General features: G+C 39.5%; 1 protein-coding gene across 2 annotated transcripts; it reads right to left on the reverse strand.

Annotated features, from left to right (window-relative positions):
* Positions 1-2,682: 2,682 nt before the first annotated feature.
* On the reverse strand, positions 2,683-20,391 carry LOC133544453 (inosine-uridine preferring nucleoside hydrolase-like). Of its 2 annotated transcripts, none has more exons than XM_061889776.1 (8): positions 20,234-20,391; positions 16,427-16,607; positions 16,185-16,364; positions 11,835-11,946; positions 11,636-11,772; positions 5,476-5,553; positions 5,246-5,362; positions 2,683-2,900 (listed from the first exon to the last, which is right to left on the reverse strand). In XM_061889776.1, exons 2-8 carry the CDS (start codon positions 16,604-16,606, stop codon positions 2,748-2,750), a joined length of 957 nt encoding a protein of 318 aa, XP_061745760.1. In that variant the 5' UTR covers position 16,607; positions 20,234-20,391; the 3' UTR covers positions 2,683-2,747. The 2 variants fall into 2 exon arrangements, with proteins under 2 accessions (XP_061745760.1, XP_061745761.1); XM_061889777.1 differs by lacking the exon at positions 20,234-20,391 and adding an exon at positions 18,486-18,612.
* Between the last annotated feature and the right edge of the window lie 4,370 nt (positions 20,392-24,761).

The raw sequence follows: 24,761 nt of genomic DNA on the forward strand, positions 1-24,761 counted from the left end.
TAGAGAGCTTACTGACCAACTGCATCTCTGTCTGGACTGGACCCTGCAGTGCCTCAGACTGCAAGTCTCTGCAGAGAGTGGTGAGGACGGCGGAAAAGATCATGAGGACTCCTCTTCCTCCTATCCAGGAGATCGCAAAAAAAGCCGCTGCCTGACCAGGGCTCAGAAAGTCTGCAGAGACTCCTCCCACCCCCACCAAGGACTGTTTTCACTGCTGGACTCTGGAAAGATGTTCTGCCGTCTCCGTAGCAGAACCTCCAGGTTTTGTAACAGCTTCTTCCCTCAGGCCGTAAGACTCTTGAACGCATCATAGTTATCCCCTCAATTACCCCCCCAAAATTGATTAACTCGCTGGAATATAAAGAGAATATAACATACATCCATAAACCTGGATACATATGCAAAAGTGCAATATTTTTTATCTGTACAGTAATCTTTTTAATTATATCTGCACCTGATTGCTCTTTTGTCCTGCACCACAACGAGCTAATGCAACGAAATGTTGTTCTTATCTGTTGGCAGGCCTGCTCAAAAATGGTACTCAGGCGCAGAGTAGGGAACAATCTGGCAGGCTTTTATTTTGAAAGTTTCTTTTCACCTCCAAAGTCAGGGAAAATCAACATAGGCTATAACCTGACTAGTCGGCGAAAAAAGGTTCCACAAAAAGGAACAACAAAAATCACTCCGAAAGGAGAAAACACAAAAACAATAACGGACTAAACTTATTGTTTATCTATGAAACTTATCATAAACAAAAAACACTCCAAAAGGAGGAAGAAATAATGGCTATAAAACTTCTACGCTGTGTCTTATCTATAAAAGGTTAACAAAAAGGTGTCACTCAAAAAAATTAAGAAAAAGGAAGAACTGTAAGAAAAATCTGAAAACCCACCACTTCGGCTGCAAAACTAATTTACAAAAGTCACCCTGCTGAGGAAGAGAAAAAGAAAACTCAAAATATCAACAAGGGGAATTCAGGATCAAAAGATTTTCAAACTAGAGACGAGGCAAGGCTTGAACAGGAAGCTAGATGGGCACGAACAAACGAGACAATCTGGCACAGAACAAAGGGAGGCATGGGCTTATAAGACACATGAGGAAAACAGGGAACAGGTTGAAACAATCAGGGATCAGGGATGACGACACAAAAGGTGTCAGGCTTGCCTCTGACAGTTTGACTATGTTTTATTTTTTTCCTATGCATTTGTCTTTGTTTCCTCTGTGTGTCTAGTGTTTCCTGTCAGCGCTCTATTTTGTTGGTTTCCTGTCTTTCTCCCTGAGTGCTGTGTTCCCCCTCAGCTGCGGCTGATTGGCACCTGGCCACACCTGGTGTCAATCAGTCCGCTCCTATTTAGACCTGTCCTTCCATCCAGTCACGGCTGGATTATTGTATTGCATGTCGCTTCTGTATTGTGGCTCCTGATGTGTCGTTGCAGCGTAGCGGTAAGCTATCTTTGGTGGCTTTGTGTAGCTTACTGCTTTTTGATCCCTGCTTACAGTTTTTGTTTGTTCATAGCCTAGTTTGTTATCCGCCCACGTGCGGCCTTTTTGTTTGTACCCTTTATTTGTTTTTGTTCTAGTATTTTATATTAAAACCATGTTTCCTTATTCAATGCCTGCCTCCGTCTCTGCATCTTGGGGTTCATCAACAACAAACCTTGACAAAAGGAAGGGCAAGTGACCTGAAAAGAGGGGAGGGTTTCTTTCCAAACTAAAACATGCAATTCACAAGACAGAAAAAAACCAAGACAAGACATCCCTCACCGCGGTGTGACAGCTGTAAAGTTCAAATTTGAATGACAATAAAAGGAAGTCTGAGCATACTTGCCAACCCTCCCGGATTTTCTGGGAGACTCCCGAAATTCAGCGCCTCTCCTGAAATTCAGGCAGAGCTGGAGGCCACGCCCCCTCCAGCTCCATACGGACCTGAGTGAAGACAGCCTGTTTTCACGTCCGCTTTCCCACATTATAAACAGTGTGTCTGCCCAAAGACGTTTTGACTGTGGAATGATCGAGGGCGAGTTCTTGGTTTCTTATGTGGGTTGATTGTTAGGCAGTTTCATTAATGTCCTCCCAGCGCAGTAACAACACACAACAACAGCAGTCACGTTTACGTCTACCGTAAGGCACTTCATCTGCCGTAAACAGCATGTGACACTCTTAAACAGGACAATACTGCCATCTACTGTACATGACGTACCACAACACCTCCAGGCAACTTCAACCCTTTAATCCTCCTCCATTCACATCCCATCTCCCCAGATTGTAAATAACATAATGTAAATAATCGAATGTATTTCTAATGTATATACTTGATCTTATGCTATCTGAACTCACTATGTTCTCTGCTGGCTGTACATATCCTACTAAGTAAGACCTACACTGTTTCAATGTCCATTTCTCTGTTGATGCAAATGTTGATGACTGAAGTACTGATATCAACCAAAGCCCCTCATCCCACCCCCCAAATTGTAAATAATTCAATGTATATACTATGATGATTAACTTGTGTGATGACTGTCTTATGCTGATAATATATATTTGTACTGTAAATATACTCCTCCCCTCTTAACCACGCCCCCAACCACGTCCAGATCCACCCACGACCACGCCCCCCCCACCCGCCACCTCCCGAAATCGGAGGTCTCAAGGTTGGCAAGTATGAGTCTGAGTCTAATTGAATAACTTCCAAGCATTGTTTTTGTTTATTGGATTTTATTGGGTCTTGCTACAGTAGCGCAAGCCTCTTACATCAGTGCCCTCACAAGCATCTGCTTGAACTTCTCCAAGTCCACTGTTTTCATGATGACGACCTTGTGTTTCTTCTTCAGGTGTTCCATGTAGTCCAGCACCATCATGCCCCGGGTATAGGCCCCTTGCAACTCCACCGTCACTGCCACCTGAGGGGCCGGCCCCACATTATATAAAAAAACCCCAAAAAAACCAACAACCACGTTTGCCTCGAATGAACAAATCAGGGGGTTACCAACCTTTTTGAAACCAAGAGCTACTTCTTGGGTACTGATTAATGCGAAGGGCTACCAGTTTGATACACACTTAAATAAATTGCCAGAAATAGCCAATTTGCTCAATTTACCTTTAATGAATAAATCTATATATATAAAAAATTGGGTATTTCTGTCTGTCATTCCGTCGTAGATTTTTTTTCCTTTTACGGAAGGTTTTTTGAAGAGAATAAATGATGAAAAAGTACTTAATTGAACGATTTAAAAGAGGAGAAAAAACGAAAAAAATGAATTTGATTTTGAAACATGGTTTATCTTCAATTTCGACTCTTTAGAATTCGAAATTCAACCGAAAAAAAATGAAAAGAAAAACTAGCTAATTGTAATCTTTTTGAAAAAAATAAAAAAAGAATTTGTGGGAAATCATTAGTCATTTTTCCTGTTTAAGATTTTAGAATTTTGATGACATGTTTTAAATAGGTTAAAATCCAATCTGCAGATTCTAAATTTGATTCTACAGATTTTCTAGATTTGCCAGAAATTTTTGGGGGAATTTTAATCATAATAAGTTTGAAGAAATATTTAACAAATATTGTTAGTCGAAAAAACAGAAGCTAAAATGAAGAATTAAAAATAAAATGCATTTATTATTCTTTACAATAAAAATTTAAAAAATTATGAGCATTGATTTTAATTTTTTGAATAGAATAAATGTTGGAAAAAACACTTAATTGAACGATTTAAAAGAGGAAAAAAAATAAATAAATACAAATTAAATTTTGAAACAGTTTGTCTTCAATTTCTACTCTTTAAAATTTGAAATTCAACCGAAAAAAAATGAAAAGAAAAACTAACTAATTGGAATCTTTTTGAAAGAAAGAAAAAAAAATATGGAAAATCATTAGTCTTTTTTCCTGATTAAGATTAATTTTAGATTTTTTTTAGGTTAAAATCCAATCTGCACTTTGTTAAAATATATAACAAATTGGACCAAGCTATATGTCTAACAAAGACAAATAATTTCTTCTAGATTTTCCAGAATAAAAATTTTAAAAGAAATTCAAAAGACTTTGAAATAAGATTCTAAATGTGATTCTACAGATTTTCTAGATTTGCCAGAAATTTTGGGGGGAATTTTAATCATAATAAGTTTGAAGAAATATTTAACAAATATTGTTCGTCGAAAAAACAGAAGCTAAAATGAAGAATTAAAATAAAATGCATTTATTATTCTTTACAATAAAAATTAAAAAAAATATGAGCATTGATTTACATTTTTTGGAATAGAATAAATGATGGAAAAAACACTTAATTGAACAATTTAAAAGAGGGAAAAGAATAAATAAATAAAAATTAAATTTTGAAACAGTTTATCTTCAATTTCGACTCTTTAAAATTTGAAATTCAACTGAAAAAAAATGAAAAGAAAAACTAGCTAATTGGAATCTTTTTGAAAAAAAAATAAAATTATGGAACATCATTAGTCATTTTTCCTGATTAAGATTAATTTTAGATTTTTTTTAGGTTAAAATCCAATCTGCACTTTGTTAGAATATATAACAAATTGGACCAAACTATATGTCTAACAAAGACAAATCATTATTTCTTCTAGATTTTCCAGAACAAAAATGTTAAAAGAAATTCAAAAGACTTTGAAATAAGATTTAAATTTGATTCTACAGATTTTCTAGATTTGCCAGAATATATATTTTTTAATTTTAATCATAATAAGTTTGAAGAAATATTTTACAAATATTCTATGTCGTAAAAACAGAAGCTAAAATGAAGAATTAAGTTAAAATGTATTTATTATTCTTTACAATAAAAAAATAAATACTTGATTATTGATTTAAATTGTCAGGAAAGAAGAGGAAGGAATTTAAAAGGTAAAAAGGTATGTGTTTAAAAATCCTAAAATCTTTTTTAAGGTTGTATTTTTTCTCTAAAATTGTCTTTCTGAAAGTTATAAGAAGCAAAGTAAAAAAAAAAAAAGAATTTATTTAAACAAGTGAAGACCAAGTCTTTAAAATATTTTCTTGGATTTTCAAATTCTATTTGAGTTTCGTCTCTCTTGGAATTAAAAATGTCGAGCAAAGTGAGACCAGCTTGCCAGTAAATAAATACAATTTAAAAAATAGAGGCAGCTCACTGGTAAGTGCTGCTATTTGAGCTATTTTTAGAACAGGCCAGCGGGCGACTCATCTGGTCCTTACGGGCTACCTGGTGCCCGCGGGCACCGCGTTGGTGACCCCTGGAACAAATGAACCTCCGTGGTTTACCTCCTCGCTGTCTGTGATGTACGTGTCATCGATGGCGGCGGCCAAAGCGTAGGCGTCGCAAGCATTGAACCCTTTTCCCGTGGTGATTTCTTTCTGGTAGTCTGCCGACTTGGCTTTCTGTGATTGCAGGGGGAGACATTTTTGTTACGTGTTGGGACATACCTTAGACACTTAAAGTTCAAAGCAAATTATAACCACGTGTTAGGAAACGGCCCTCTGGCGACGCTTACCTCCATTGACAAGCTTGAAATACTTCTCATGAAGGCAGCTTTCGGAGTCTGAGCGGCCAGCCACTCGTCACAAAAAGCCTGGAGGAGGAAAGATAGAGATCATGAGACATGAGAAAAAAAATTTAGTCCAAGTTTAGTTTAGTTTATTAAGGATCCCCATTAGTCTACAAACCCTGTTGCCATATGAGTTGGGAAATCGTGTTAGATGTAAATATAAACGGAATACAATGATTTGCAAATCATTTTCAAACCATATTCAATTGAATGCACTACAAAGACAAGATATTTGATGTTCAAACTCATAATTTTCTATTTTTTTTTGCTAATAATAATTAACTTAACAAAGTAGTTGGGAAAGGGCATATTCACCACTGTGTTACATCACTTTTTCTTTTAACAACACTCAGAGGTGGGTAGTAACGCGCTACATTTACTACGTTACATCTACTTGAGTAACTTTTGGGATAAATTGTACTTCTAAGAGTAGTTTTTATACAATATACTTTTACTTTTACTTGAGTATATTTATAGAGAAGAAACGCTACTTTTACTCCGCTCCATTTATCTACATTCAGCTCGCTACTCGCTACTTTTTTTTTTATCGTTATGTTAATGTTTGTTTTGGTTTATGACAGAGCTTCAAAGTAGGAACTACGCATGCCTGCGTTTCACCAATCACATGCACTCACTGGTGACGTTGGACCAATCAAACAGAGCCAGGTGGTCACATGACCGTCAAAAATGGAGCCCAACTTTAAACAAGTTGAAAAACTTATTGGGGTGTTACCATTTAGTGGTCAATTGTACAGAATATGTACTGTACTGTGCAATCCACTAATAAAAGTTTCAATCAATCAATCAAAAGTGTAAAGGAAAAAAGACACTTGTTATTTCAACAGTACTTCCCGTCAAAAGCCAAAAGACTGATCGCACAGTTCCTGTTTTCACAATAAAAGGGCCGCTCCATCGCACCTGCGTTAACAAAATAAGAGTCTCCAAAAGCCAGCGCAAACAAGCTAGCAAACTATGGGGTTTGCCGCCAACGTATTTCTTGTAAAGTGTATAAAAACGAAAGTGGAAGCTGGAAAAATAAGATGCCAAAAATCAACGACTTTCATGGAGGACTTTTTTTCTCCTCCATTTGAAACCGTGGACGTTATCAGCACTATACTGTCTGATTCCAATCAATCAAGTCATCAGAATCAGGTAATACACCAACTTATATTCTTGTCTTCATGAAAGATAGGAATCTTTATCTTAAACATGCATGTATATTCATTAAAACACCTTTAACATGTCAACAAAAATGGCAAAATAAAGAAATATAAATGATATACTGTATGTATGTATACATATATATATATATATATATATATATGTATATATATATATATATATATATATATATATGTGTGTGTGTGTGTGTATGTATACGTATATGTATATGTATATATGAGGTAGATCACCTCGACTTGGTCATTTATTAAGTAATTGATTAACGTTGAAAAACTTATTGGGGTGTTACCATTTAGTGGTCAATTGTACAGAATATGTACTGTACTGTGCAATCTACTAATACAAGTTTCAATCAATCAATCAATCAATCAATCAATTAATGCCTACTGAGTCTATGGTGCTGTTATTGTGGCTCAATTTGCCTTATTTTTTTTTATTGTAATGTATTATTATTTAATATATATTATTGTTTTAGTTGCTTAAGAGATATTCCTGGCTCTGAATTTGCTCATTGATATTTTTATGTTTTTGTGCATTATTTGTCGCCGCAATCAGGTTACTCATCAGTTACTCAGTACTTGAGTAGTTTTTTCACAACATACTTTTTACTTTTACTCAAGTAAATATTTGGGTGACTACTCCTTACTTTTACTTGAGTAACAAATCTCTAAAGTAACAGTACTCTTACTTGAGTACAATTTCTGGCTACTCTACCCACCTCTGACAACACTCAATAAACATTTGGGAACTGAGGAAATTAATTGTTGAAGCTTTGAAAGTGGAATTTTCCCATGCCTTGGGCACTAATGCACCCCCATACCATCACAGATGCTGGCTTTTGAACTTTGCGTCGATAACAGTCTGGATGGTTCGCTTCCCCTTTGGTCCGGATGACACAATGTCGAATATTTCCCCCCAAAATTTGAAATGTGGACTCGTCAGACCCACAGAACACTTTTCCACTTTGCATCAGTCCATCTTAGATGATCTCGGTCCCAGAGAAGCCGGCGGCGTTTCTGGATGTTGTTGATAAATGGCTTTCTCTTTGCATAGTAGAGCTTTAACTTGCACTTACAGATGTAGCCATCCATCCATCCATCCATTTTCTACCGCCTATTCCCTTTTGGGGTCGCGGGGGGTCCTGGCGCCTATCTCAGCTACAATCGGGCGGAAGGCGGGGTACACCCTGGACAAGTCGCCACCTCATCGCAGGGCCAACACAGATAGACAGACAACATTCACACTCACATTCACACACTAGGGCCAATTTAGTGTTGCCAATCAACCTATCCCCAGGTGCATGTCTTTGGAAGTGGGAGGAAGCCGGAGTACCCGGAGGGAACCCACGCATTCATGGGGAGAACATGCAAACTCCACACAGAAAGATCCTGAGCCTGGATTTGAACCCAGGACTGCAGGAACTTCGTATTGTGAGGCAGATGCACTAACCCCTCTGCCACCGTGAAGCCCAGATGTAGCGACAAACTGTATTTAGTGACAGTGGTTTTCTGAAGTGTTCCTGAGCCCATGTGGTGGTATCCTTTAGAGATTGATGTCAGTTTTTGATACAGTGCCGTCTGAAGGATAGAAGGTCACGGTCATTTAATGTTGGTTTCCGGCCATGCAGCTTACGTGGGGGGATTTCTCCAGATTCTCTGAACCTTTTGATGATATTATGGACCGTAGATGTTGAAATCCCTAAATTTCTTGCAATTGCACTTTGAGAAATGTTGTTCTTAAACGGTTTGACTATTTGCTCACGCAGTTGTGGGTCATTTTATATTCAGATTACTTTTAAATTCAGGTTAGTCTTATATTCAGTGTCGCGTCTTGTATTTGAGGTTATCTTATATGCAAGGTTGCGTTTTATTATCCAGGTCATCTTTTATATGAGGTTGTGTTATATTTTAGTTTAGCTTGAATTCACAGTCACATTTTTATATTCAAGGTTGTCTTATATGAAGGGTGGCATCTTATATTCCAGGGTGCCTTTTAATAGGCTTATTGTCTATCTTCCTGCTCATCGTAGCACGACACAGCACAGCTGCCCGAGAAGCGTGATTTAAAAAGGAAGTAAGATGAAGTAAAGATGACTTTAATTCACACTCGCTATAATCACGTTTTTACCATTTAGCTCACAATAAAGACATATTCTATTGCAGGGGTCACCAACACGGTGCCCGTGGGCACCAGGTAGCCCGTAAGGACCAGATGAGTCGGCCACTGGCCTGTTCTAAAAATAGCTCAAATAGCAGCACTTACCAGTGAGCTGCCTCTATTTTTTAAAATTGTATTTATTTACTAGCAAGCTGGTCTCACTTTGCTCGACATTTTTAATTCTAAGAGAGACAAAACTCAAATAGAATTTGAAAATCCAAGAAAATATTTTAAAGACTTGGTCCTCACTTGTTTAAATAAATTAATTTGTTTTTTTTCTTTGCTTCTTATAACTTTCAGAAAGACAATTTTAGAGAAAAAATACAACCTTCTGAAGTGTTCCTGAGCCCATGTGGTGATATCCTTTAGAGATTGATGTCAGTTTTTGATACAGTGCCGTCTGAATGATCAAAAGTCACGGTCATTCAATATTGGTTTCCGGCCATGCCGCTTACGTGGAGTGATTTCTCCAGATTTTCTGAAACCTTTTGATGATATTATGGACCGTAGATGTTGAAATCCCTAAATTTCTTGCAATTGCACTTTGAGAAATGTTGTTCTTAAACTGTTTGACTATTTGCTCACGCAGTTGTGGACAAAGGGGTGTACCTCGCCCCATCCTTTCTTGTGAAACACTGAGCATTTTTTGGGAAGCTGTTTTTATACATATTATAAAAAAAATTTAAAAATGAATTTTACCTTTGCAACCTCATTATACTATTGGCTAAGTTTTATATTCATAAATGTAAGTTTCTCAATTCCCGACCTGTTTTTTGTGCCTTTAAAAAGATTTAGAACTCTACATTAAAACACTCGACCTCTAACAACAAAAAAGCTGTGAAAACGATGATGCTGTGTTCCAAATTTAAGTTATTTACTGAGATTGAGTGAGCCTATGGCTTTGCACTTTGTTTATTTTATATATATATATTTTTTGCATTCTATTTTAGTTTCTTTGAATTTACAAACCCCCTGGCGCTGGTTTGTACGGTTTTTATACTGTTTTGTACTTTTTTTGTACTTACTTTGATAATTATTTTCAACTGTTTGTAAATGTTGAAAATAGTAAATAAAGGTTTATAAAATTTTTTTTAAAAAGTGCGCAGTTAATCATTTAACCGCCTGGCTCTGTTTGATTGGTGAAATGGAGTCAAACGTCACCAGTGACTGCATTTGATTGGTGAAACGCAGGCATGTGCTAGATCCTACTTTGAGGGTCTGTCTGTAAAAACCAAAACAGACAAAGCGTGCATTAACAGATCGATAAAAATTAGTAGCGAGTAGCCAGCTGAATGTAGATAAATGGAGCGGAGTAAAAGTAGCGTTTCTTCTCTATAAATATACTCAAGTAAAAGTAAAAGTATGTTGTATTAAAACTACTCTTAAAAGTAGATGTAACTGAGTAAATGTAGCGCGTTACTACCCACCTCTGAGAATGACAAACACATTTCGGGAGAACCTCCGCACCGTAACACAACAGAACAAATACCCAGAAACCCTTGCAGCACTATCTCTTCCGGGATGCTAAAATATATAACCCCCGCAACTCCCTAACCCACCGGCCTCGACTCAACCTCGCCCACCTCAACCTCTTTATGCTCTCTCGGGGAGAGAGCATGTCCCAAATTCCAAGCTGCTGTTTTGAGGCATGCTAAAAAAAATAATGCACTTTGTGACTTCAATAAAAAATATGGCAGTAACAACTAGCAAGTGACTCTTGCCAGAACGCAAATGGCAGAACAAAGGTTACTGAAATAGTCAAAGGTAAGTGTTGTTTTTTTAGTAACCAGCAAGCACAATACAGTTAGTAGAACAACTGTGTTTTTATTACTGTGTATTTGCCGTCTGAAATTCAACTATTTATTTTATTTATATATATGATAAAATAAATATATAACTAGAATTCACTGAAAGTCAAGTATTTCATACACACACACATACACATACACATATACATATACATATACATATACATATACATATACATATACATATACGTATATGTATGGTATTTTTTTCCATAACTTGAGTTGATTTATTTTGGAAAACCTTGTTACATTGTTTAATGCACCCAGTGGGGCATCACAACAATATTAGGCATAAAAATGTGTTAATTCCACAACTTTGTATATCGGTATCGGTTGCTATCGGTATCGGTAATTAAGAGTCGGATAATATCGGAATATCGGATATCGGTAAAAAAAAAAGCCATTATCGGACATCTCTAGAAAATACCGCTTCGCCACTTTAGTCATCATTTTTGCGCTTCAGAAACGTCTCTGTGACTTCTTCTGTTTGTTTGCTATTGTCATTACTGCCACAAGTGGTGGAAAGGTGTATTACAAGTGAGTAATACGGACCACAGCTCAGAAACAGATATTTTTGGGGCTCGTGGCCCAACAATGGGATTAGAACATTAATTCTCAGACCATGGTGGTACGCAGGCTCCATCAGGTAGTATGTCAAAAAAATCTCTTGATTAAAGTACAGTGTTTTGTTTTCCTATACTCAAACACAGTGTTACTGTTCAAACTTTGTGTAATGCTACAGTGGCCAACAATATTAAATATATTAGTTTTTATTGAATACTTAGGCCTACTACGCTACTGAATTTTAAAGTTGGTCATCATGGTGGCATTTGGAGGGTCCAGTACATTCTGAGGTGGTACTTGGTGAAAACAGTCTGAGAACCACCGGATTAGAGGTTCTGGATACTCTTTGGAGTCGTCTGGACAGACGTGAGGCAGGAAGTGGACGGAGGACTCACCCACGGCAGGCTGTTCCTGCAGCTGAACTCCCAGGAGGCGATGTAGGTGGGGCAGGTGTAGCGCTCCAGCACGATGTGGGCGGCCTCAGGGTCGGCCGCAAAGTTGAACTCCCCGCATATGGTGGTGTTCCCCCTGGCTGCACAAGTCGCTTATTGAATCGGGGGACGCCAAGAACCTAAAGAGCGTGGGCATGCTTACACTCGACGTTGCCTCCCATGATGTAGAGAGCCTTGAGCTTCTGGGGAAGGCCAGGGTCCTGCTGCACGGCCACGGCGAGGTTGGTCAGTGGCGCCGTGGCCACCAGAGTCACCTGAAACCACCAGACGGCCGTGTTGGATTAATTGTAAATAAGTTATCTCATTTTTATCCAAATATGATTGTTTGCTTACGCATTGTGTTAGACAAGCTGAAGAGAAACGAAACTTGGCGTTAGATTGAACTTAGGATGACCTGCCAACTTCAAAGAGGAGTTTGCAGATGAGACACAGCAACAACGGAAGTTACTGTATCTTTTGTATTCATACTTGCCAACCCTCCCGGATTTTCCGGGAGACTCCCGAAATTCAGCGCCTCTCCTGAAAACCTCCCGAAATTCAGCGGAGCTGGAGGACACGCCCCCTCCAGCTCCATGCGGACCTGAGTGGGGACAGCCTGTTTTCACCCCCGCTTTCCCACAATATAAACAGCTTGCCTGACCAATCACGTTACAACATCTACGGATTGTAATAAAAAAATACACACACAAGGAGACGAATCACTCTGTAATAGTGTGATTCTAAGTTGTCTGTCGCCATCTCCTGGTGAATGTTGGCTATTGCGTTATGAGGTTGCTTTTTGATTGGCTAACGATTTATGTGGTGTTGCGCACCTGACGGCAAGTGACTCTCGCCAGTACGCAAATGGCAGAACAAAGGTTACTCAAATAGTCAAAGGTAAGTGTTTTTTTTTTTTTTAGTAACCAGCAAGCACAGTACAGTTAGTAGAACAACTGTGTTTTTATTACTGTGTATTTGCCGTCTGAAATTCAACTATTTATTTTATTTATATATATATATATATAATAAAATAAATATATAGCTAGAATTCTCTGAAAGTCAAGTATTTCATACACACACACACACACACATATATATATATGTATATATATATATATATATATATGAAATACTTGAGTTGGTGAATTATACTCCTTGTTAACCACGCCTCCGCCCCACCCCCGACCACGCCCCCCACCCTCCACCTCCTGAAATCGGAGGTCTCAAGGTTGGCAAGTATGTTAGTATTTCCATGTGTTATGTTCTCGACATAGGTGTTAGGTTGCAAAAACACAGCTGGAAATCCTCCTCCTCCCTTAGTGCAGCTGTGTGTGTGTGTGTGTGTGTGTGTGTGTGTGTGTGTGTGTGTGTGTGTGTGTGTGTGTGTGTGTGTGTGTGTGTGTGTGTAATGCAGGGCATCCCGAATTAATTAAAAGGCGAGGGGAGTGGGAGAAAGGTTTCAAAGTGAACTGGAACTTGTAACTGACAACTCTTTCTCCAGGTCACTCTCCTCGTACGAGAAAAGCAATCACTGGTTTGTCTACTATTCACTGTTTCTGTGTCTATATACCGTATTTTCGTACTATAAGTTTGGCCGGGGGTGCGACATATACTCCGGAGCGACTTATGGGTGAAATGATTAACACATTACCGTAAAATATCAAATAATATTATTTATCTCATTCGCGGAAGAGACGAAGAAAATGTTAATAATCGTCACATTCACGTCAACCAATAAGAATTCGGCGGGGGAGGGTCAGTGCAGAAGTGCATTGTGGGTCATGGAATGCTAACTGCTATATGCTACTGCCGTAGCTATTAAAATGGATCATTTCATCGTTGGCGGTAATTTACAAAAACTGAGAAGGGCTGAGCTAAAATGGCACCGAAAAGGAAATCATGTACTGCAGATTACAAGCTGGATGTAGTGAAATATGCAGCAGAAAACGACAAAAGGAAGCAGAGCATACCTTTGGAGTTGGCAGAGTTGTTTAGAAGCGACATCGAGGAAGAAGATTTCATGGGATTTATCGATTAGGAGTGACAGATTGTTGGGTAAACGTATAGCATGTTCTATACCAAGGGTCACCAACGCGGTGCCCGCGGGCACCAGGTCGCCCGCAGGTCTGTTCTAAAAATAGCTCAATTAGCAGCACTTACCAGTGAGCTGCCTCTATTTTTTAAATTGTATTTATTTACTAGCAAGCTGGTCTCACTTTGCTTGACATTTTTAATTCTAAGAGAGACAAAACTGAAATAGAATTTTAAAATCCAAGAAAATATTTTAAAGACTTGGTTTTTTTTTACTTTTCTTCTTATAACTTTCAGAAAGACAATTTTAGAGAAAAGAATACAACCTTAAAAATGATTTTAGGGTTTTTAAACACATATACATTTTTACCTTTTAATTTCTTTCCTCTTCTTTCCTGACAATTTAAATCAATGTTCAGGTATTTTTTTTTTATTGTAAAGAATAATAAATACATTGTAATTTAATTCTTCATTTTAGCTTCTGTGTTTTCGACAAAGAATATTTGTGAAATATTTCTTTAAACGTGTTATTATAAAAATTCAAAAAAAATATTCTGGCAAATCTAAAAAAAACCTGTACAATCAAATTTAAATCTTATTTCAAAGTCTTTTGAATTTCTTTTAAAATTTTTGTTCTGGAAAATCTAGAAGAAATAATTATTTGTCTTTGTAAGACATATAGCTTGGTCCAATTTGTTATGTATTCTAACAAAGTGCAGATTGGATTTTAACCTATTTAAAACATGTCATCAAAATTCTAAAATTAATCTTAATCAGGAAAAATTACTAATGATGTTCCACAATTTTTTTTATTATTTTTTTCAAAAAGATTACAATCACCTAGTTTTTCTTTTCATTTTTTTCGGTTGAATTTTGAATTTTAAAGAGTCAAAATTGAAGATAAACTATTTTTCAAAATTTAATTTTCATTTTTTTTTGTTTTCTCCTCTTTTAAATCGTTCAATTAAGTGTTTTTTTCATCATTTATTATCTACAAAAAAACTTCCGTAAAAGGAAAAAAAATGTACGACGGAAAGACAGACAGAAATACCCATTTTTTATACATATAGATTTATTCATTAAAGGTAAATTGAGCAAATTGGCTATTTCTGGCAACTTATTTAAGTGTGTATCAAACTGGTAGCCCTTCACATTAACCAGTACCCAAGAAGTAGCTCTTGGTTTCAAAAAGGTTGGTGACCCCTGTTCTATATGTTATAGTTATTTGAATGACTCTTACCATAATATGTTACGTTCTCAGTTGGTTATTTATGCGTCATACAACGTACACTTACTCCGCCTGTTGTTCACTATTCTTTATTTTAAATTGCCTTTCAAATGTTTATTCTTGGTGTTGGATTTTATCAAATAAATTTCCCCCCAAAATGCGACTTATACTCCAGTGCAAAGTATCTACAGTGGGGCAAAAAAGTATTTAGTCAGCCACCGATTGTGCAAGTTCTCCCACTTAAATGATGACAGAGGTCTGTAATTTTCATCATAGGTACACTTCAACTGTGAGAGACAGAATGTGAAAAAAAATCCAGGAAATCACATTGTAGGAATTTTAAAGAATTTATTTGTAAATTATGGTGGAAAACAATTATTAGGTCAACCATTCAAAGCTCTCACTGATGGAAGGAGGTTTTGGCTCAAAATCTCACGATACATGGCCCCATTCATTCTTTCCTTAACACGGATCAATCGTCCTGTCCCCTTAGCAGAAAAACAGCCCCAAAGCATGATGTTTCCAACCCCATGCTTCACAGTAGGTATGGTGTTCTTGGGATGCAACTCAGTATTCTTCTTCCTCCAGACACGACGAGTTGAGTTTATACCAAAAAGTTATATTTTGGTTTCATCTGACCACATGACATTCTCCCAATCCTCTGCTGTATCATCCATGTATCCATTTTGGTATAAACTTGTCGTGTTTAGAGGAAGAAGAATACTGAGTTGCATCCCAAGAACACCATACCTACTGTGACGCATGGGGGTGGAAACATCATGCTTTGGGGCTGTTTTTCTGCTAAGGGGACAGGACGATTGATCCGTGTTAAGGAAAGAATGAATGGGGCCATGTATCGTGAGATTTTGAGCCACAACCTCCTTCCATCAGTGAGAGCTTTGAATGGTTGACCAAGTACTTATTTTCCACCATAATTTACAAATAAATTCTTAATGTGAATTCCTGGATTTTCTTTTCACATTCTGTCTCTCACAGTTGAAGTGTACATATGATGAAAATTACAGACCTCTGTCATCATTTTAAGTGGGAGAACTCGCACAATCGGTGGCTGACTAAATACTTTTTTGCCCCACTGTATGTTTTTTGCCTTCGTTATTATGCATTTTCGGCCGGTTTGCGACGTATACTCCAGAACGATTTATAATCCGAAAAATACGGTAATGCCTAATGGTTTTTGACCCAGACAGGCCGTGAGAACTTTTCCAAATTCAAAAGCATCAACGCTTGTCTTACCTCGCCTTGGTTTTTATCGATCATTTCCACCAAAGCCAGGACACCTTTTTTTTCCTGCAACAGATCCAGTCCCGGACCATTTGGATCAGGCACGTCCCCCAGCCCGTCTTTTCCGTGGTAATCGCTGGCGTGTTTCATGTCGGACAGCAACGGCTTGGCGCATCCAGGGTACACTGGAATCTGCACAATTTGGGATGGTCAGGAAACCCTTGGAAGCAGTTCCCTCCTGCAAAGATACTCACATCCATCCTGTTGCAGACTTTCAGAACCCGGAGCGTGTTCTTCAGGACGTTCTCCAGGGGGGTGTTGCCATGGCAGCAGGTTATCCCCAATATCTCCACATTGGGTGCGGCCAGGGCTATCATGATGGCCTGGGCATCATCCACCCCCGTGTCCACATCCAGAATCAGCTTCTTTTTCATCCTGCGTCCAAGCAACAAAAACCGCCGACTCAGCACTAACACATGTATTTTATACAGAATAATTAAAGGCCTACTGAAACCCACTACTACCGACCACGCAGTCTGATAGTTTATATATCAATGATGAAATATTAACATTGCAACACATGCCAATACGGCCTTTTTAGTTTATCCATCCATCCATCCATCATCTTCCGCTTACCCGAGGTCGGGTCGCGGGGGCAACAGCCTAAGCAGGGAACCCCAGACTTCCCTCTCCCCAGCCACTTCGTCTAGCTCTTCCCGGGGGATCCCGAGGCGTTCCCAGGCCAGCCGGGAGACATAGTCTTCCCAACGTGTCCTGGGTCTTCCCCGTGGCCTCCTACCGGTTGGACGTGCCCTAAACACCTCCCTAAGGAGGCGTTCGGGTGGCATCCTGACCAGATGCCCGAACCACCTCATCTGGCTCCTCTCGATGTGAAGGAGCAGCGGCTTTACTTTGAGTCCCTCCCGGATGGCAGAGCTTCTCACCCTATCTCTAAGGGAGAGCCCCGCCACACGGCGGAGGAAACTCGTTTCGGCCGCTTGTACCCGTGATCTTATCCTTTCGGTCATGACCCAAAGCTCACGACCATAGGTGAGGATGGGAACGTAGATCGACTGGTAAATTGAGAGCTTTGCCTTCCGGCTCAGCTCCTTCTTCACCACAACGGATCGGTACAACGTCCGCATTACTGAAGACACCGCACCGATCAGCCTGTCGATCTCACGATCCACTCTTCACCCACTCGTGAACAAGACTCCTAGGTACTTGAACTCCTCCACTTGGGGCAGGGTGTCCTCCCCAACCTGGAGATGGCACTCCACCCTTTTCCGGGCGAGAACCATGGACTCGGACTTGGAGGTGCTGATTCTCATTCCGGTCGCTTCACACCCGGCTGCGAACCGATCCAGCGAGAGCTGAAGATCCCGGTCAGATGAAGCCATCAGGACCACATCATCTGCAAAAAACAGAGACCTAATCCTGCGGTTACCAAACCGGAACCCCTCAACGCCTTGACTGCGCCTAGAAATTCTGTCCATAAAAGTTATGAACAGAATCGGTGACAAAGGATAGCCTTGGCGGAGTCCAACCCTCACTGGAAATGTGTTCGACTTACTGCTGGCAATGCGGACCAAGCTCTGGCACTGATCATACAGGGAGCGGACCGCCACAATAAGACAGTCCGATACCCCATATTCTCTGAGCACTCCCCACAGGACTTCCCGAGGGACACGGTCGAATGCCTTCTCCAAGTCCACAAAGCACATGTAGACTGGTTGGGCAAACTCCCATGCACCCTCAAGAACCCTGCCGAGTGTATAGAGCTGGTCCACAGTTCCACGACCAGGACGAAAACCACACTGTTCCTCCTGAATCCGAGGTTCGACTATCCGACGTAGCCTCCTCTCCATTACACCTGAATAAACCTTACCGGGAAGGCTGAGGAGTGTGATCCCACGATAGTTGGAACACACCCTCCTGTCCCCCTTCTTAAAGAAAGGAACCACCACCCCGGTCTGCCAATCCAGAGGTATTGCCCCCGATGTCCAATTGAAATTTTGTAACGGACTGTAAGGAAATATTAGCGCTTCACGACACACAGCTAAAAGTCGTCTCTGTTCATGGCGTAATTACACAGTATTTTGGACATCTGTGTTGCTGAATCTTTTGCAATTTGTTCATTTAATAATGGAGACTATAAAGAAGAATGCCGTTGGTGGAAAGCGGGGGATTGCAGCTGTCTTTAGCACCGAGATACAGCCGGTGTTTCTTTGTTTGTTGTGAAGCAGCGAACATGTTTTCTCTACGTCAAGCAGCATGTTTTTGGATGGAGAAATTGTGATATATATATCTTACCGGAGACATCAGTGGATTATTCGTCGTCCCACAGCAGCTGTGAGCTTGGCTCCTCGGCTTCTCTCTGAGACACTGTGTTTTCACCGCAGCCATCCGACCTCGAGGTATGTCTTTACAATCTTTACTTTACAATATTTAAAATCTCACTAAAACACTATTAAATAAATAAATAAATGGGTTGTACTTGTATAGCGCTTTTCTACCTTCAAAGTACTCAAAGCGCTTTGACACTACTTCCACATCTACCCATTCACACACACATTCACACACTGATGGAGGGAGCTGCCATGCAAGGCACCAACCAGCACCCATCAGGAGCAAGGGTGAAGTGTCTTGCTCAGGACACAACGGACGTGACGAGGTTGGTACTAGGTGGGATTTGAACCAGGGACCCTCGGGTTGCGCACGGCAACTCTCCCACTGCGCCACGCCGTCCCTCCTATTAAAACAATAAGCAGAGAAGGGATCTTCCAGAATAAGCCGAGTAAATGTGTCTAATTACATCTGAAACGCAAACACGGCCGTCGCCCGGGGCCGTCGCTTTTTTTTTCTTTCTTCTACTCCTTCACTATCAATATCTTAATTCACAAATATTTCATCCTCGCTCAAATTAATGGGGAAATTGTCGCTTTCTCGGTCCGAATTGCTCTTACTGCTGGTGGCTCCCATTATAAACAATGTGAATATGTGTGGAGCCCTGCAACTTGTGACTGTCACACCTGGACATGGATTATTTTTGCTTCTTCGATGCAGAGAGGATACGGGACAAGTCAGACGAGAGTGTAAGTACATGGTTGTTTATTTGAATGCTAAATACAAAAATAAACGAACTAAGGGCGCTCACAAAGAGGTACAAAACTTGGTTACAAAAATACAAACAGGAAAACAAAACACCTGCTCGATGGCATGAAAGACGATAAACTATAAACTTAAACTTGCACTGTGGCAGAACTATGAACAACTAAAACAAAAACTCTTACTGTGACCGAAACAAGGGGCATGGATAGCAGGGTGCGTAGCAGGTAATCGTGAAGGCATGAAGGCATGAAGGCAAGCATATGCAAAGTACCCAGAAAGATGAACAGAAAGCAAGTGACATAAATAGTGGCCGTGGTAACTAGAACCAGGTGTGAGAGGCTGAGGACCGGGGCGTGACTAGGGGAACCAGGTGGAAACTAATGAGTAGCTATGGTGACCAAGAAAACAAGGACGTGCAAACGCAAAAAGAGTCCAGAAACCAAAACAAAACATGATCAAACATAAACCCAGATAGGGCTTTTCTATTAGCGACCAAAAGTTGCTAACTTTATCGTCGATGTTCTCTACTAAACCCTTTCAGCAAAAATATGGCAATATCGCGAAATGATCAAGTATGACACATAGAATGGACCTGCTATCCCCGTTTAAATAAGAAAATCTCATTTCAGTAGGCCTTTAACAGCAAAAGAACAAGAAGATCAATAATTAATTTTCTACCTCTTGTCCTTAATACCGTTGACAAAATATTAGAATTGAAAATGACAAAATATGTTACTGCGTATGTCAGCAGACTAAATTAGGAGCCTTTGTTTGTTAAATACAAGTTGTATAGTATGTTCACTATTTTATTTATTTTAAGGCCTTTAACTAATTAATTAGATGCCCGAAATAAATCTGTGCCAAATGACAGCGTTAAATCAAGAAGTGGTGCAATGGAAATAAAGAAGTTTTAAAACAACGGACAAATGAAACGATGCAAAAATCCTCACCTGCGGCCCTGCAGCTTGCAAATGAGCGAGATACTCACAATTCAAACATGCAGAGCTTCTTTTTAAAGAGCAAGATGTTCTTACGCAACAGGCAACGCCCCTGCCTGCAAGGCCATTAAATGTTTTTTTATTTTTTTTTTGCCTGAAGTATGTTTCCACTTTAAACATAACACTTCCCCCTTGCGAGGTAGAAGATCGTTTTGAAAATACAGTACCGCTTCCTTAATCCTCCGTCAAAATGTTCAGAGAGGAAAAAGCTCCTGGTAAACTTCCCTTTGAGGGATAATACTTTTTGTTGCCGTTCTGAGAACTTTCAAATGAACACAAGCGGCCATTGGATTAGGGACGACTAATACGTTCTTAACAACAACAACAATTAGTAAAGAGTCAATGTAGTGTTGTCCCGATACCAGTATTTTGGTAGCGGTACCAAAATTATTTTGATATTCTTCGGTACTTTTCCATATAAAGGCGAACACAAAAAAAATTACATTATTGGCTTTATAACAAAAAAATATTAGGGTACATTAAACACATGTTTCTTATTGCAGGTTTGTCCTTAAATAAAATAGTGAACATACTAGACAACTTGTCTTTTACTAGTAAGTAAACAAACAAAGGCTCCTAATTTATTCTGCTAACATACGCAGTAACATATTGTGTCATTTTCATTTCTAATATTTTGTCAACGTTATTAAGGACAAGTAGTAGAAAATTCATTATTAATCTACTTGTTTATTTGCTGTTAAAGGCCTACTGAAATGAGATTTTCTTATTTAAACGGGGATAGCAGGTCCATTCTATGTGTCATACTTGATCATTTTGCGATATTGCCATATTTTTGCTGAAAGGATTTAGTTGAGAACATCCACGATAAAGTTCGCAACTTTTGGTCGCTAATAAAAAAGCCTTGCCTTTACCGGAAGTAGCAGACGATGTGCGCGTGACGTCACGGATTGTAGGGCTCCTCACATCCTCACAATGTTTACAATCATAGCCAGCAGCAGCTAGAGCTATTCGGACCGGGAAAAATACAATTTCCCCATTAATTTGAGCAAGGATGAAAGATTCGTGGATGAGGAAATTTAGAGTGAAGGAATAGAAGAAAAAAAAGGCGATTGCAGTGGGAGCGATTCAGCTGTTATTAGACACATTTACAAGGATAATTCTGGAAAATCCCTTATTTGCCTATTGTGTTGCTTGTGTTTCAGTGAGATTAAATAGTACCTGAAAGTCGGAGGGGTGTGGCCACGGGTGTGTTGACGCCAGAGTCTCTGAGGGAAGTCACGAAGCTGCAGCAGGACGTAAGCTCGACAGATGTCTCTGGTAAGAGGCGACTTATTACCACAATTTTCTCACCGAAAACTGCCGGTTGACATGTAGTCAGGATCCATGTTCGCTTGACCGCTCTGATCCATAGTTAAGCTTTACCTTCGGGAATTTTAAACAAGGAAACACCGTGTGTTTGTGTGGCTAAAGGCTAAAAGCTTCCCACCTCCATCTTTCTACTTTGACTTCTCCATTATTATTTGAACAAATTGCAAAAGATTCAGCAACACAGATGTACAGAAAACTCTGTAATTATGCGATTAAAGCAGACTACTTATATCTTGGATCGGGCTGGAAAATAATGTCCGCTACAATCCGTGACGTCACGCGCACGCGTCATCATACCGCGATGTTTTCAACAGGATACTTCGCTTGAAATTCAAAATTGCAATTTAGTAAACTAAAAAGGCCGTATTGGCATGTGTTGCAATGTTAATATTTCATCATTGATATATAAACTATCAGACTGCGTGGTCGGTAGTAGTGGGTTTCAGTAGGCCTTTAATATCTGCTTACTTTCTATTTTAACGTGTTCTGTCTACACTTCTGTCAAGATGTATTTACAAACGTTTGTCTTGTTCTGTATATTGTACAGTATTTTGTATTTCTATAGTGTTTTGTATATTGTACAGGATTGCTTATTATTTTTTATTGGATAGTAGTCTGTTTATTTCAATTGTTGGTTTTTCCTTTATTACCTCTTGTGTTATTTATTTTTACCCCATATTTGTTCCCACTACCGCACCTTAAGCTGGAGTCCTTAATCTCGTTATATGCAAATATCCATCCATTTCCTACCGCTTATTCCCTTTCGGGGTCGCGGGGGGCGCTGGCGCCTATCTCAGCTACAATCGGGCGGACGGCGGGGTACACCAAATATAATGACAATAAATTAATTTCTATTCTATTGTATTGTATTCTATTATATTTGAATATGCATACAAATTTGTCTTCTTTTTATATTTTTTCTTTTAATGAATTAAGTAACCTGCGATGAGGTGGCGACTTGTCCAGGGTGTACGACGCCTTCTGCCCGAAAGCAGCTGACCTAAAAGGGACAAGCAGTAACGTTTTCTAAAACACAATAAATAATGTGAGATATAACAGGACAATGCATACGTTCAATATTTGTTTCCAAAACACTTACAAAAAAGTGGAACCCCAAAAATTTGCTGGCGGACCCCATCTTTATGACTTTGATGGGAACCTATTTTGACAATTCCTAGCGCCAACACTGATGTCAACAGAGGAGAAAAATGCTTTATTATATATATATATATATATATATATATATATATATATATATATATATATATATATAATGTTAATGATAAATGGGTTGTACTTGTATAGCGCTTTTCTACCTTCAAGGTACTCAAAGCGCTTTGACACTACTTCCACATTTACCCATTCACACACTGATGGAGGGAGCTGCCATGCAAGGCGCTAACCAGCACCCATCAGGAGCAAGGGTGAAGTGTCTTGCTCAGGACACAACGGACGTGACGAGGTTGGTACTAGGTGGGAATTGAACCAGGGACGCTCGGGTTGCGCACGGCCACTCTCCCCACTGCGCCACGCCGTTCAAGTATCATTGGCAAATTTTCACCTAGTCCCGGCTTTGGCACGCACATATGTGTCCTCTTTTTGGGATTTCAGAATATGGTCAGCCTAAGTTGAGTTATATTTTGGTATTTCCTCTGTCTGTATTTACTTTCAGTGCTCTTATTTTGATCGCTTCCAGCTTTTCTTTCCCCTCAGCTACGGCTGATTGGCATGGTGGAGGGGTGTAACGGTACGGAAAAATTTCGGTTCGGTACGTAGCTCGGTTTAGAGGCCACGGTTCGGTTCATTTTCAGTACAGTAAGAAAACAAAAAATATATACATTTTTTGGTTATTTATTTACCAAATTTTTAACCACTGGCTTTATCCTTTTAACATTGGGAACACTATAATAATTCTGCCCACGTTAATCCACATTAAACTGCCTCAAATTGTTGCTCAGATTAAATAAAATGACATAACTTTTCCTCTACATATAAAAAGTGCAACATTAAACAGTTTCAACTCAACTCATCATGCTTAATTTGCCACAGCATTTGGGAAGCCTGTTGTTGATTTTTATTATGTAAATGTTATATTTGTCACATGTTGTTGTTGACGGACCCCAAGGTTCAGAGAAGGCGGCAGGGATTGTGCAGGTAAACATGATTCAATTCAACACTAAAACAAGAACAAACAAAAGGGTACAAACAAAAGGCGCGCACAAGGCGGAGAACAAACTTGGCTATGAAAAAAAACTAGCCCAAAGGCTAACTGTGGACTAGAAACGAAAACACTTACTGTGACACGAAGGAACTATGACATGAGCAGAGTGAACAGAAGTAGACACGGCTACAACGATAAGTATTAATGACATTGACAGGTAGTGGTGACATCGACACAACATGACAATACTCCAACACCGAGTAGAGGACAAAGCAGGTTTAAATAGTACCTGGCTGATTGACACCAGGTGTGCCCAAGTGCCAATCAGCCACTGCTGAGGGGACACAGCACTCAGGGAAACAAACAAGAAACAGAACCAAAACAAGAACGCTGACAGGAAATACAACCAACACAGAGGAAAAACTAAAACACAACCAAACTGTCAGGGGCAAGCCTGACAATATTTTTATCAACATGTGATAGCAGGGACCCTGCCATTCAAAGTTTTTCTGTCCGTTACACACACACACACACACACACACGCAAACGCTCACACACACACAACGCAAAATGAGCTAACATTACGCTAAAAGCTAATTAGCCTTCACCTCAAGCCAGAACTGCGGGTGAGCTGAGCTGCAGTTTAAGTTTCTAGAAGGTCAACGGATACATAGTGATGTTACTAGTAGTTGACTGGGAGGTGTTTATTATCATTTGGGGAGAGTACGCTGCCTTATGCTCACCTGCTAAACACCTATCTGCTCGACGCTGAGGCATTCACTACATGCGCTCTGAATACACACTGCTGATTGGCTGTTACCGCTCTAAATATGCACTGCTGATTGGCTGTTACCGCTATATATGTAACCAGTCAGATGGTTGTGTGGGTGGGACAATGCCGGGTGCTGAGACAGAGGCAAAATTAGCAATGCAACTTGTCAAGACTTTAGCTGAGAAACTCGTTCAGTACACCCCCGTACGGAACCGAAA

Source organism: Nerophis ophidion, linkage group LG27 (genome assembly GCF_033978795.1).
Source record: "Nerophis ophidion isolate RoL-2023_Sa linkage group LG27, RoL_Noph_v1.0, whole genome shotgun sequence".
NCBI classification, from domain to species: domain Eukaryota; kingdom Metazoa; phylum Chordata; class Actinopteri; order Syngnathiformes; family Syngnathidae; genus Nerophis; species Nerophis ophidion.